Below are 16,035 nucleotides of genomic sequence, written 5' to 3'. Positions count from 1 at the left end.
AACAAAAACATGTTTGTTGGAAGGTTTTAATGAATAACCTAATTCAGTATTTTACTAGATTACCTTTAGTTACAAAACCAACTATACATAATAATAATAATAATAATAATAATATTATTATTATTATTATTATTATTATTATTATTATTATTATTTAAACTTTATTATATTTTACTATATTTTCACTTTTTTTTATTTTTATATATTTTTTAATTTTTTTATTTTAAAGTTTTTTTATTTTTTACTTTTTTATTTTTTATTTTTAAATTTTTTAGGGGTTTTTACATTTTTCTATTTTTTTAAAAAAAAATTAATGTTTTTTAACATTTTTTATTATTTTGTACTTTTTTAAATTTTTTATGTTTTTTCTATTTTTTTATTTTTTATGTTTTTTGTATTTTTTAAATTTTTAAATGTTCTTTCTATTTTTTTATTTTTTAATGTTTTTCTATTTTTTTTAATTTTTTAAAAGTTTTTTTACCATTTTTAAATTTTTTTAATTGTTTTTTAATAATTTTTTATTTTAAAAAAAAAATTATGTTTTTTTTATTTTTTATTTATTTTTTTTATATTTTTCATTTTTTCTTTACATTTTACCTTTTTTTTAACATTTTTCTTTTATCTGAGGGTATTTTGGGTAAAAAAAATTTGATAACCCCGGAATCAAGAAAAACCTCAGTTTTTCGAGGTTTTCCGATTCTTGGTTGCATGCCCCTTTTGCTGACGTGTCGGACATGGAACATTATTCGGGAATCATCGATTACCTAAACCAAATAGAATTTTTGTTGATAACCTTGGATGGATAACTAAAGTTATCAAGGATAACCCTCAACCAAACACACCCTAAAGGATGCTTAAACAGTTTAAATAAGTGCATTTCTTTTTTTATATATATTTTAAATATTTTTATAATTTTAAATATTTTTAAAAGATAATAATAATAATCTTGAGCCCACACACGAACCGTAAATTTTAATCGTCTTAAATGATTAAAGTTAAGTGTGGATCTTCCAACAATCGTTTAACCCGTGAATTCAAAACGTAGTCGAGTCTATCCTCACGATCGCCCACCCCATCACCTCCTCTGCCCGCTCAGTCACCCTCCACTTTGATTCACTTCCTTCCCCCTCGGCCCCACTCTCCATCCTCTGTCACCCTATCTCCCCCATCGCCCTCTCCCACGGCCGCATCAAGCTCTATCTCCCCTCTATCTGTGCCTCCAACGCCGTGCTAAATCTGCAGTCCTCTCTGTCACCGTTGCCTAAAAATGTCATTGTCCTTAATTTCTCTTGTCCAAGTAGTCTTGTTCGATTGTCACCTTTAACATCACATTTATTTTTAAAAATCAATTGAAAATTAATTCCTAAGCTTAATTTCCATTTACAATAATAAAAAAAGTCATTATAATTTACTAATTACTTGTCTAGAATGCTGATGTACATATATTTATATTTATGCATATAAATTCTAAATATTGCAATTGAAAAATATCACTTTCCTTAATTTTTCTTCACCACTTTTAAGTTTTCTTTTTCAAGGTGAAGATTAAAATGGTGTGATTGACCTTCTCTTTGAGCAAGTGCCTGGAAACTGATGCACAATTAATGGTTCAAATACTCCACTTTCTCAAAAGAAGTAAATAGAAGGTGTCAACCTTTCTTCTTTAACAATGCCCTAAATTCATAGACACATGAAAAAAAGGTAAGTTTAGCGCAATCTATTTGAATCTTTTATATATGTTAACAACTATGACTTTTCGGCCAACAAATAACAACACTGTCATGTTATCTTTTTCTTAAAATAATCCGAAATTTATGTGATTGTTCTCCTTTTCTTGAAATAATCCGAGATTTGCATGATTATTATTTGTTGCCTAAAATAATCTAAGTCTACTTTCTTTCTTTCTATAGATATCGACATCCAAGGAAGGGAAGTTCAACATGTGTCTCTGGCGACAAAAGGAAAAACAAGCCTTCCAAAGGAAATTCTCAGCGTTAACTCATTAGAACAGGCACAAACAATGAAACCAAGTGGAATAAGCTCTGTGTTTGAGAAAGTTTCAAACTTATCCACTATTCTGATACAACAAATGAGTCCACAGTTTATTCACTGCCAAGAATGTTCGTAACTTGCCTTAAAACTTATCTAAATAGCTTGCAATCTTATACAGAATCATGTGGATGATTCGCTCTGCGAGAGTTCTGCGAGAGAGTTGGTAAAGCCGGGTATAGACACGAAACAATCAACAAATGATTTGGTGCTATTCGCTATGGTTCTATCTACAGATGATTAGTTCTTCTAGTTATCTGTTGATGGAATCAATGAAGTGAAAATAGTTTAAGACGCCTAATCTTTCTGCGAGGTGATGGATATGAATCTGAGCTATGGCAGACTCTGGAGAGACCGACTCAGGAAGATTAGGAAGGCATTCGGGTAGATGCACGACATTGTCCCTTGAAGAATGAAAGAGAGAAAGAGCCGCGCGGCAAAAGACGAACCTGTTGATAAAATGACAAGAAATTATATAAAGGGAGTTTGCTAATACTCATGTTTGTAGCAGCAAAAATATGGTGAAATTTATGATCTTAGATTCCCTTGTAGTCGTTATATATTGAGCATCGCATTTAGACAATGAATCTCCCAGACTGAAAGAGCTCATGTTTCTTTTTCGTTGCAAAGAAAGGAGTTTAAATATAGTAATTAAGAAATGTTGTCGGAAATTGGCAGAAAAATAGAAATTGCAGATACCTGATAATCAGTCGTCGTAGAAATGGATCAGTTAATACTTGGGCCCAAACCTGATCGAGGGAATTAGATGTACAGAGTGACACTTCCCATTCAGCTAGAGCAGAGGAAAGCAGGTTCTCGGCACCGCTGTATAAATCCTGAAAGTGAATATAAGTCTATCAAGAGAAAGGATTTGTGGTGGATATGAAGAATGAACGTCAAGATAACTTACAGCTTCAATATCTGGAGAAAGGCCAACTAAGTGGCAAAATGCCTGCAATGGAGCAGTTAGGAAATGGGTAAACTGGCTTCCACTCGAGGTTGGATTAATATCAGATACTGACATTGGTTTGTCATGCGAAAGAAGCAAGATGGATGCTTCTCCTCTTTCTGCGCCATGAACAATCTACACAGATTCGCCAACAAGCATTGAGCAAGAGATTGGATCAGGAATCAAATACATGAAACAAAGCCTATTAGCAATCATCTTCCAAATTATTAGAGTGATTGAATCAGAAGTTGGGAGGCAAATGCAAGACTTCCACCAATCATAGATCCGGAAGGGTAAGTACAAATAGTCTTAGACATGAAAAGGAGGGAATTTCATGATTATTGACAGCCCTTTAGCAAAGAAGTTGCTACGTAACCAAGGCTCATCATCATAATTAAGCAAATTTGAAGATCAGTAGAGGATGTATCACATAAGAAGAAGCACAAAAAAGTGTCTGTTTATAATTTTGAATCTTGAGTTGATCATAGCTAATACTGTCACCATACGCACAGGGAAACTTGAGAAAACTTCATGAGAAATGATAGATGCTTACGAATGCTCTCAGTTCAATTATCACAATCCAGTAAACTAAATGTCCACTAAGCTTACCCTAGATAGTCAGATATCATGGCTCCTTGTTTATCTTGAATTGCTCAAATTTGAATAATTGTGCCAGTTCAATGTCAGTTTTGTGTCCATATCTTGTCATATAATACACCTGATTTATTTTAACAGATTGTTTGTTGATAATTAAATTATTTCCACTACTAGTCACTAATAGATGATTGCCAAAATTATCAAATATGAATACGAAAATATGTGTCAAAACACATAAGAGTCTACCTTAAATGCTTGGCTATTGTCACTGTCAATAATTAGGAAAAGTGGCTTTCGTGTAAATGGCACCAAATCTTCAGGATAAAGGTTGTTTGAACCTGGTATATAAGGAGGAATAGTTAGATTATCCTACAAGCTTATGTCTTGCCCTCCATTAAAGGAAGATACAGTTCCGGCATTGCAATAAATAGCAACCCCGAATTAATCGAATGCGAGATTTGATGAAACATACCTCCTGCTCCCTGAGAACCTAAACATATATAGTGCCTTAAATTGTCGGTTGAGTTTGTCTTATTGGCAGAAGCAGGTTGAGACAATGAGCTGTCCCTTTCCCATGAAGAATGTGGAGCATAGTTGCCTTTTGAGGATCTTGACTTTCCATAGATATCTTTTTGAATAGGAGCATTGAAATCTGGCTTTCCTGCAGATAGTTTGTTTGTGATCACATGAAAAGTTTAATTAACGTAATACCAGCAGCGCAAGAGAGAAACCTGAAGCAGAAAGATAGATTAGCAAAATGCTGTCTGGATTCATATCTTCAGATATTGTAGCTATTACCTGCACATAAGAAGGTTCATGGACTAAAAAATGGCAGACTAATGCGAGAAATCATACGTAGTTACATATATGGCACACATGTAAATTTGCCATATATACAGAAAGGATTACTCTGAAAAGCTGCAAAGATCACTATTGCACTGAAAACACTCTAGTAAATTTCCAATCAACCAGTTCCTGTAATCTCTTCATACCACAAGAATTCTCAACCATAAGCACAGATTTGGCATTAAATATTAATCAATTGTGTTGAAACCCCATTATCGATTGTTTCTTTATATTCAAGATTTCTTATGATATTACTATAATATTATGCATAATTACAAAATTAAAATGTAGGAAAAAGAATTTAAATTAACCAGTATTAAGGGGTTGCCTTAGGCCTTGACGACTGCGCAATAAACTGAACCCTATTAGCATGGACCTGAACCATATTTACTATGAGGCTAGGTTATCATCTGTAAATGACAATCCAAATGTTACTAACAATATATCGTCGCATAGAGTTCAATGGATGACAATATCAATGCAGCCAAAACTAAACTGTTGGAAGTAACACATATTGACAACAATGATGAATGCAAGAGCAATAACTCTGGCTATTCTTCCTAGTTCCTACAAACATGCAATAGGAAAAATATGTAACGTATATGTCCTCTCTTTTTGAACATAGAACAACTCAATTGTTTATTATCTGTACAAATAGTAATACAAGAAGAGAAGATGGTAACGGTTATAAAACTCTGAACACCAAAAATAAAAGAACTCCAATGCTGGACTAATTCCTATTGGATAAACAATTAATGCAATAAAGCGTGAAGAGAGTATAAAAAGCACACAAAGCCACTATACCATCAAACACTCACCGCTATCAAATGTGAGACAGAAGGACGATAAATAACTGCTTTACGGGGATTTGGAGGTAGATCTGGATCCATCATATCAGCAGCTAGGTTTATATCAATCAGTCCTGAGGCTCCACTCTGGTCACTGGAAGCACCATTTTGACACGGTTCCTTTATAGGAGGCTGGTAGGAGGATCCACTGGGTTCCCATTCCAAGCATTGCAGAATCCTGAAAGTGTCCAGAGTAAGTTCTGCGACCTTAACCTGCAAGGATAAATCAAATTACACGTATAAGTTAAGAGACTTTGGGACAGCTTGATAACCACATTGCAAGTGTCATGATAATGCTAACAATTCAATCCAAGAATCAAATACACAAGAAGGTGAGTTCTCACAGAGAAAATCCATGGTCATTCAAAGAAAGCATAAAAATCTACCGACCTCATTCCGGTGGTAGCATGTCAATATAGCATCTTGCAACCTCAACACCCTAGTAGAGTGAAACCTTGCAACATATGGGAAAGACGTTGGGTGAGCATCAAATAAAACGTTGTATCTCAAAGGCCTTGAAGTTTTAGAAGATGCATCAGCTTTAGAAAATCTGGAAATTTCTTGTGTCACTTGCTTCCATTCTTTGAAGTTCATTGCCTGGGAGTAAAAAAAATTCATTCAAAAAAGAGAGAATATACAGAAGTATCTGGTAAAATAACATTAAGAAAAAAATTGTCGTATTGTCATAGGACAAGATCTCCACCATGTACCTTGCACCTGATTAACCTAATTTATATATTTGATTCACAACCAATATAATGTTCCAAATAAAACCAGTAAAATTAAAATGTACAAGAAGACAAATTCAACCTTGTAAGATTAGTTGTACATAAATTATACCATTTCTATTTCTTCTTTCTATGACTCATCAAGGGTTGAAAGGAAAAATGTGGAGCGACACACACACTAGGGGAGTGAGGGCAACAATCCAGTTCCATTTATTTAGCCTGACCTGTTTTTCTGCCCTAGACTCCTGTTATAAAACGAGTGTGTGTAATCCTATGTGGTTCGCTATTCCAACAACTCTAATAAGAACATAAGCAAATCCTTGATGAACAATGTAAAACCTGTGCTTTCTTTCTTCAGTCTTGTCTGTTCTCGATTTATGCCTTCTTCCTTATCAATTCTTGTTTCTCACTTCTTGAACACTAGGGGGTGATCAACTTTAGAAATTACATAACATGACCATGAATACATTCCTAAAAGAGCAAGAAGAACCAAACAAAGATCATCCATCAACTGGCAGGAAAAGAAACTAACAAGCAAAGCGATTAAGGAATCAAAATAATAGCCAGCTGAAATAGGCAACTATGTGAGTAAGTGCTAGTTTTTATCAAGAACCTCACCCAAACAATCTTTCACATGAAACTTAAAAGGCACCAATAATGTGTTATTTGCATCACCCTAACAAGACCCTTAGTGAGTTATGTTTCCACAGCATTCTCCCTGAATGATCATGAATAAACTCATGAACAAAGAAGTCAGGCGTGCAGAAAAAGACAATTTTTGGTCAAAATGATTCTAAATTGGCCTATTAGTTTTATTTCTAAAAAGAAAAACTAATTGAGGATAACAGATACCAACAATCACGAGTTATGTGAATGTGAAAATTTCCCATTTGTGAATTCAAATCAAGCTTTTTGCGAAGCAATATGAAGACTCGATTTCAGAGACTGAGAATTAAAGGACATTGAACCATCATATTAGATGACTATTTCGATAGGAAAACATTAGTAATTGTCCATGAACACTAATCCAGTTAGTCTAAAAAAAGAATGTATAAGCAGGAGTTGTCTCGCTCAACTAAAAATTGGGAGTTGGGATGAAATTTTAAACAAGAATACAATGGAAAGGAGAATAAACAGCATAATAGCCCAACTTAAGTACCGGGAAGGCAGCCTTTGACTCTTCTACCAGAGCCCTAAACCGATCGGCGAGCTGCCTCACCTCATCATTCCGGTTCAACAGCAGTGCCACGATGAGAAACCGCACCAGGAACCTCAGTTCCTTGTACCTCAACCTAAGATCAGGCGCCGTCGCTGGCGCCCTCGCCGTCTCGAAATATCCCCTGCTCACAATCGCCTCGTAGAACACGTAGGCCTCGAAGAGGAAGCGAACCTCGCTGGTCCTCTGGTACTGCCCGTAGTAGAGCTGCCCGATCCGGGAGGCGACGTCGCCGATCTCCCAGCGCTGCAGCCCGCCCGCGACGAGCTCGCTGCGGCGCTGCTGCTGGAAGTGCCAGAGGAGGGTATAGGCCTTGAAGGACTTGCGGCAGTGGAGGAGGTGGAGGGGGCCGCGGGCGGAAGGCGGCAGGTCGCGGACGCGGGCGAACTTGCGGTCGGCGGCCTCCACCAGCGACCGGAACTCGGCAAGGGCTTCAGATGAGGAGGCCCCGTCTATCCCGTCGTCGTCAGCCATGGCAGCGGCGCCGGAGCGAAGGAGGTGAAGTGGTGGTCGAAATAGGAGAGAAGGAGGAGGATCAAAAAAGATACCTTTTTACCGGCGCCGGCGCGTCGTCAAAAAAGACACGAAAAAGGCAACGAATAGGTGGTGGCCCACTCCTCCTTCATATGCCCCGGAGTCCATCCATAATATAAATGGACGGTGGGCCCAGGCCCCAGGGGACAATCCCATAATATAAATATGATTTTTAATTAATTTCAATACTTTATTTTATTTTATTTTTCTCCTGATTCACTTACCTACTCCCTTCTTTTATTAAAAAAAAACATTTTTATTAGAAATTATTTTAAAGTGCTCTCTTTTATTTTTTAAATTTCAAAAACTTTTTTTATTTTAATATTATTATAATAACTTTAAGTAAAATTAATATAATATAATTTAATAAATATTATTAAATTAATTTTGATATATATATACACTAAGCGACGCTTTGTGCGCGACTCGTGAGTGACTCGCAGACGTGGCGTTGTCAGCTCGATTTCTTTATAAAAAAATATTTCATTTATTCTCTCTCCCCTTTGACCTTCTTTTCAAAACATCATCGAGCGAAATTTCTCTCGTCGCTCTCTCTCTCTCGCGCCTTTCCTTCTTCGTCGTCCGTCGGACCTCGCGCTCCTGCCGGGAAAGTAAAGTAAAGGCGTCGCTGCAAGCTACTTGGCTCGCCGCTCTCTCTCTCTCTCTCTCTCTCGTCTCTTCCTTCACCGACAACGCCACGTCTGACAGTTGTTATTGTGCTACCACCTCTCTCCATTCTCGATCGTAAGGATGACGCCTTTAATTCCTTCCATTTCATACACAATGGTAATTCATTTCATTTTAATTTGTTATTCCCCACCGTGATCCGAACATATATTAGAAGGATTAATGTTATAACGTGCAAGGACGATGCCTGCTACAAACGCCTGCAGGCTGTAGCCACTTGGAAAGGTAGCTGCTACACGTTGCAGCAGCTACTTCGACAATTAATTGTTACACCTTGTAGCAGCTAACTGTCCATGTAATTGCTACAATGTGTAGCAGCCACATGGTAAGTCATTTTTGTAGCAGCTACATTTTCTAGCAGATATTACCCCTAAAAATATTTAAGTTGATGTATATCAACTTGGTAAAAAATTATTTGAAATTATTTTTACTGATGCAGTGCCTTTGCTTTGTTTCTAAACGTTGCAGCAGCTACTTCGCAGCTAACTGTCCATATAGCTGCTACAACTTGTAGCAACTAACTTGGAATGGTGGTCGTAGAAGAAAGGAAGGATTTATGCTACGACGTGCAAGGCTGATGCCTGCTACAAATGCCTGCAGCCACTTGGACATAGACCCGACCCCAGGCGGGGTCTGGCCTGGACCTGGCCCAAGCCCGTAACTAGGTCAACGGGCTGATTACCCGTTGACCCGGTTCGCCAGGTCGAACAGGAACCGGCCCTGCAAGTTGTCGGGCCGATTCCGGTTCTTTTGGTGCAAAACCGGCGGACCACCTGTTAACCTCTAGTTCGGCCCGCCGGTTCAACCATTTTGTTTTTTTTTAAACGGCTTGAACCGGCGGTTCCTAGCTATGGGGGGGTTGTATATTTTTTCAACGGTTAGGATCATTTGACCGTTTTTTGATCCATGACTATGATTTAGTGTCTGTTACTATCAAAACTCTATAAATAGAGAGCTATTTTCATCATTTTCACACACATCTTCTCTACTCTTAATCTCAATTTCGTATTTTGTACACGCTTTCGTTTCCAATTTTCAATTATAATGGAAAGAGATCGCGGAGATGCATCATCTCGAGCTCAAAAGGGAAAAAAAATAATGAATCTGCAGGAGGACCCCAACATTTAATCCACCGATGATGAGATCGAGTATCTTCCGAATCAGACACCCGAAACACAAGTATCGATGTAATTACTTCTAAGGTTCAGGAACTTCCTCCTCTAAAGTCTTCTATTTTCACTAAACATTTTGAAAATGTCACTCTTCCGTCGAGAGAAATGCGTGCAAAATGTAAGCACTGCAATGTTTCCTACAAATTCCAAGTCGGCAGCGGCTATGGGTCATTGAAACGACATGTAGAAAATGAAGCACCCGACGGAATATGGACTCGACCGTTCTCAAACACAATTATCAAGATTTTCTTCAACTAACAGTAGTACCGATTCCGGTTTATTTTTATATTCAGATAATAAATTAAGAGAATCATTAGCTAAATTTGTTTCCGTAGAACATCTTTCTTTTAGTTTTGGATCTAAATGTACATTTGAAGATTTTTTTAAAGAATCTCTTAATCCATGTACTAAACATGTTCCTAGAACTACACTTACTCGTACAATTAAAAAATTATTAAAACAAGAAAAATAGAATTTAATTGATGAATTTAGTAAATTAGATAATAAAGTTTCTTTATGTTCCGATATTTGAAGTGGTCATTAGCAAACACATTCGTATATGGGTGTGACTTGTCATTGGATCGATAACTCTTGGAACCTCCAAAAAAGATTGTTAGCTTATAGAGTTTTTGATGAATCACATAATGCTCATAACATCGCACAATTATTATGCTTAATTTTAGAAGAATATGGCTTAACTCATAAAATATTTTCAATATCATTAGATAATGCTAGTTCCAATACCGCTTGTATAGATGATCTAAAATTTATTTGTCAGTCTATTATTGGCGGTTTATTTTTTCATATTCGTTGTGTATGCTATGTTTTAAATTTATGTGTTCAAGATGAATTAAAAATTTTAAAAAGATATATTAAACCAATTAGAATTGTAATTTCTTATTTATGGTCTCATCCATTTATAATGAAATAACGGGGTAGGTTTTGTAAAACTAATGGAATGAGACCTAAAAAATTTTCACTTGATGTACCAACATGTTGGAATTCAACATACCAATTATTACAAGATTCATTTGAATATAAAAAATTATTATGTTCATTTTTGGCACAAAATACTAATAATAATATTTATTTATTTCCACAACAATGAAATATTTGTAGTAGTATTTGTGAAATTTTAAAAGTATTTAATGATGCAACCGAACAACTTTTCGGTGTTTATTATCCCACTGCTCAATTAGTTTTAGAAAATTTTTCTAATATAGTATTAGTTTTAAATGAACATATTAATAATGAATCTTTATCTCCTTGCATCTTAGTTATGAAACTAAATGGGAAAAATATTTTTATTTTATTCTTGAAATTAATTTAATTGCATTTGCTTTAGATCCTAGATTTAAATTAGAAGTTTTACAAGAAATGTTAACTTTATATTATGACGCTTTAATTCCAATTAAAGATTCTTCTTCTCCTGATCCAGTTAATATTATATATAATGTTAGAATTTATTTATATGATATTTATAATTAATATTATGCAAAATATAGAACACAAATTAATATTTCTGAAATACAACAAACTATTAGTAGTAATTTAAAACTTACAAAAGCACAACTTTTATTAAAAGAATGGACAAAACATCCACGAGGATCCTCAAGTTCCACACAGGAACTTGAGAATTATTTTACGACTTCTTTTGATTTTAATGAAGCAGATAGCGAAAATTTCGATATCTTAAAGTGGTGGTCACAAAAGGCTCAAAGCTTTCCTATCCTCTCCATGATCGCCAAAGAAATTTTAGCTTGTCTAGTGTTAACTATTGCTATGGAGCAGACGTTCAGTGTCGCAACAACATATTAGATGAACGACGATCAACTTTGTCTCCCGACTCATTAGAAGCCCAAGCATTACTGGACGATTGGACCAGAGAAGAGAAAATAATCCAAGGAATGCAACTTTCAAATGACGAAGTTGAAGATTTTGATACTGAAGGAACAAATACGATAAGAACGGGAAATGAAAGTGAGTGACAATGTAAAAGAACTATGTGGGCTTTGATTCCTTATTGTTGGAATGTATACTAAAAGTCTAGCTTTTTGTAGAATCACATTGATCAAATATCTACATTTATATGTAGTTGTTCAATTAATTTATATTGTAGATAACATGGTGTGTGGTGTCACACACAGAAGATCATGTTATCAGTTCCTTATAAATTATAAACAGTTGCTCACAACCAAGATGGAATAGAACAAACCATTGGAGTGGTTGTAGTGTAATTAGGTATTAGTTTATCTTGACTAATAAATTACACTAGTACACTATGAGTGTATTGAGCAGGACCATTTGAGATAGTTTCTTTTTATACTGACTATATAAAAGAAGAAAATCTCTGTTATTATGGAAGTGTGTACTCTTAATCATGATATAATAACAAGCACGTATATTTAATATTTATTTCTTTAATTTATCAAAGGGTGTGATTTAGCTCGTTAAATCAATAGGCCCGATAAGTTGGGAAATGATATTATTTATATGGTGTGTTGTTGATTATAGAATAAAAACTGTGTCCTAGTAATCTAGGTTGATGATGTCCCCTTGAGGAGCTCATAAGGATTGTCATGTAAACCCTGCAGGTGGACCTAGTCCGGCATGACAATAAGGTTGAATGGTACTACTCTTGGAGCTAGATATTAATTAAAGTGAGTTGTCAGTAACTCATTTAATTAGTGGGCATTCAATATCTTAAACACAGGGAGACTAACACACTCATGATAAGAAGGAGCCCATATAGTAATATGGGATTGGTGCGATAGTACAATAATAACTCTTTAGTGGAATGAGATATTATTGATAAACTCGAGTTGGGTGTTCGGGGCGAACACGGGAAGCTCAAGCTCATCGGGAAACCAAAATCAATTCCTCCTCTCGGTCCCTATTGTAGCCTCTTATATAAAGTCTTATATTCACCCAAAACCTAGCTTCTTAAGGCCCAAGTTAAGGTCGGCCTAGCCTTGCTTGGTGACCAAGCAAGGGGCAGGCCAAGCTAAGCTTGGAGCCCAAGCTAGGGCCGGCCAAGCCTTGCTTGGTGCCCAAGCAAGGGGTCGGCTATACCATGATTAAGAAGGAAGTTTTATTTTTTGTAAAATCTTTCCTTTTATAGAGATTCATAAAAAGGATTTAAAGGGATGATTTTAATATAAAACTTTTCTTATTTAGATCTGTCATAAAAGGGAGTTTTTATTTTGTTAAAAACTTTCCTTTTATGTTGGTTTTAAAAGAGAGTTTTAAATTTTAAAATATTTCCTTTTATAAATTTCTACAAAGGAATAAAAGAGAGATTTGAAATCTTTCCTTATTTGTAGTTATCTATAATGTGAAAGAAAGATTTTAATTTTTGTTATAAAACTTTCTTTTATGAAATCATGGTTGTATTTTAAATATTATCTTTTATAGATATCCATAAAAGGATTTAAAAGAGAGATATTTTAATTTATAAAACATTCCTTTTATAACTATCCACAAAAGGGATTTTGAAAGAGAGATTTTAATTTTGTTTAAAATCTTTCCTTGCTTGGAGAATAAGCATGTGGCCGGCCATGTCATAGATAAGAAAGGAAGTTTTATTTTTTGTTACAAAACTTTCCTTTTTTGCCAAGACCAAGGAATATAAAAGAGAAGGAGAGGGTGTCTCACCCAAGGGATATACATCTTCTATTCCTCTCCTCTCTTCCTTAGTGGCGGCCGGCCCTTACTCTTTCTCTCTTCTCCTTTGTTTTCCCTCTTGGTGGCCGGCGGCATATTGGTGTAGAGATCCATTGATGGCCGGTTGTTTGAAGGAGAAGAAGAAGAGAAGGAGGTTCTCTTGTCTACCATCCCTTGGAGGAAACTTGGTGGCCGAACTTTATCATCTCTTGGAGAAAGTTGGTGGCCGAAACTTGAAAGGAAGAAGAAGGCTTGGGTGGATTCTCGTCTTGGTAGATCGTCGCCCACACGACGTCCGAGATAAGAAGAGGAATACAATAGAAGATCGTGAGGTCTATAAGCTACAAAGAAAGGTATAACTAATTGTCTTATTCTGCATCATACTAATTTTCTTTGTATGAATTTTGAAATACCAAACACAAGAGGCTAACGATTCTAGGTTTCGAATTTATGATTCGATTTTGTGTTTCTTTTTTTTTTCGATCTTGTGATTCGATTATTCTTAATGGTTAAACCTAGGGTTACTATAAGGAGATTAAATATTGAATTTCTTTGAAAGCCTTTGTCTAGGAAGTGGTGGATGCTCCCATAACCAAGAAGGTCTAGTTCCTCGCCATGTTTAACCTGGAAGCCAATCTCTGAAATAAAGATTTAATCAAATTTGTAACACAGGTGGATTTGGATTAATAATGTTAAGCATCATTTGCGATCCAAGTCTAAACCTCTAAGAACAGATAAGTTGAATTTGGAATCAATAATGTTAAGTTCTATTTGCGATTCCAAATTTAATTTCTAAAGAACATAATAGGTTGTTAGGGAATTATTCGGGACTTGTACAAAATTTTTGTACAGGGAAACCAGTACGATATTCCGAGTAGCAATCAACAGATTGGACCAGAGTGGAGAAAAGAATCCAAGGAATGCAACTTTCAAATGACGAAGTTGAAGATTTTGATATTGAAGGAACAAATACGACAAGAACAGGAAATGAAAGTGAGTGACAATGTAAAAAAATAAAAATGTAAAAGAACTACGTGGGCTTTGATTCCCCTAAGGGGATATGTAGGAAACTTAAATAAGTGCAAGCCCTTTTTTCCAATAAATTTTAATTTGTAATTTTTAATTTATAAATTTTAATTTTTTTAACATAATAATCTTGAACCGTGGTGAATCATGACGAACCATGAACTGGCGGTTCCGAATCGTGAACCGTAACCATCTTGGGTGGTTAAGGTTAAGGGTCGACCTACCTGGAACCATCAAATCAGCGCTTCCGAACTGTCGAACCATCAGTTCCAAACCGTGGTTAGGTCTACTTGGACATCGAATGCTACTATAAGTTGTAGCAGTTATTTCGACAATTAACTGCTACACCTTTTAGCAGTTAACTATCCATGTAGCTGCTACAACGTGTAGCAGCCACTTAGTAAGTCGTTTTTTTAGTAGCTACAGTTTCTAGCAAATATTACTCCTAAAAATATTTTTGTAGTTGTATATCAACTTGGTAAAAAATTGTTTAAAATTATTTTTGTTGCTGCAGCGCCTTTGCTTTGCTCTACACGTTTAGCAGTTACTTCGACAAATAATTGTTACACCTTGTAGCAGCTAACTGTCCATGTAGCTGCTACAACTTGTAGCAGCTAACTTGGAATGTTAGCTGCTACAATGTTGTACTAGATCTTTCTTCGTTTACGCTCAACAAGATGTTACTATGCATTTTCAACGATTAATATTTTATAGCAATCTCAGTTTTTTATTTAGATCAATTAAATGAGGTTCTACATGTTGTATCAGTTAATGTATAAATAGTTAGAAGCTGTTACACGTTGTAGCAGCTACTGCAACACGTTGAAGTAGCTCATCATCAGAAGCTGCTACACGTTGTAGCAGCTTCTCAAGAGTAGCTGCTACAATGTGTAGCAGTTGCTATAGATTAGCTGCTACACATTGTAGCAGCTACTCCAGAATAGCTACTACAATGCCTAGTAGCTACTGCTGATCTCCAAATAACATTTTCTTACCAATTATAATTTTACAATTATTGTGCACAAATATACTATGCAATTACCTTTTTACCCTCATCGGCCAAAGTTTTACTCCGAAACTGGTCATTTGACAAATATTTCGAAAGAATTTCAATCATAGTAAATCGGTGCCCACACGGTGTCTTCGTCAATCAATCTCACCATGACGACTTATTTCTCATCCAAATCTTTACCTCCATCGTAAGTATGGTGTTAGGTTTAAAGTTTTGATTCTTCTCATTTTGTTTAGGGGTTTGAATTTTTAGGGTTTTGATTCGTCCCCTAGCTGCTACAATGGGGTTTAATGATTTTAGGGCTGAGGATTAAAGATTTTGTTTAAGAGAATAGAGTGTTTTAAAAAAAGTTTATCTTTGTTGTAGCAGCTACCATCGCGTAGCTGTTACAACGTAGTTAAATCCTAATGATTGATACAACATGGTTAAACCCTACAGTCCTTATTGGCTTCTCATTATTGTAGCAGCTACTTGACCCTAACTGCTACAATGTGATCAATACTCATGTTGTAACAGCTACTAATCACATTGTACTACCTAGGAGAAATTATTGACATTGCAATGTATCATATTACCGTTACAAAATAAGAGTGTAATGTATCATAGTATGGGTGAAAACTAACTGCATTGCAATGAAGGCAACTGAGTATCACTAAGGTCTTATGTATTTGTTTGGCAGAATTAAATGGCGAGCCAGAGAACTTCTGA

The 16,035-nt window shown here is 35.6% G+C and overlaps 1 protein-coding gene across 3 annotated transcripts; it reads right to left on the bottom strand.

The window, feature by feature from the left end:
* Positions 1–2,021: 2,021 nt before the first annotated feature.
* LOC122024842 (protein SCAI homolog) lies at positions 2,022–7,849 on the bottom strand. 3 transcript variants are annotated; one of them, XR_006123512.1, is made up of 9 exons: positions 7,177–7,849; positions 5,680–5,886; positions 5,260–5,502; positions 4,327–4,393; positions 4,068–4,256; positions 3,842–3,933; positions 2,960–3,133; positions 2,749–2,874; positions 2,022–2,498 (listed from the first exon to the last, which is right to left on the bottom strand). XR_006123512.1 is itself a non-coding variant. In XM_042583563.1 (9 exons), exons 1-9 carry the CDS (start codon positions 7,705–7,707, stop codon positions 2,303–2,305), a joined length of 1,776 nt encoding a protein of 591 aa, XP_042439497.1. In that variant the 5' UTR covers positions 7,708–7,848; the 3' UTR covers positions 2,022–2,302. The 3 variants fall into 3 exon arrangements, 2 of the variants coding, with proteins under 2 accessions (XP_042439497.1, XP_042439496.1); XM_042583563.1 differs by having other exon boundaries at positions 2,749–2,885; positions 7,237–7,848; XM_042583562.1 differs by having other exon boundaries at positions 2,749–2,885; positions 7,177–7,847.
* Positions 7,850–16,035: the final 8,186 nt, after the last annotated feature.

The sequence above is a fragment of the Zingiber officinale genome, chromosome 9B (genome assembly GCF_018446385.1).
Source record: "Zingiber officinale cultivar Zhangliang chromosome 9B, Zo_v1.1, whole genome shotgun sequence".
NCBI classification, from domain to species: Eukaryota; Viridiplantae; Streptophyta; class Magnoliopsida; order Zingiberales; family Zingiberaceae; genus Zingiber; species Zingiber officinale.
This window is presented reverse-complemented; position numbering and strand designations above follow the sequence as displayed.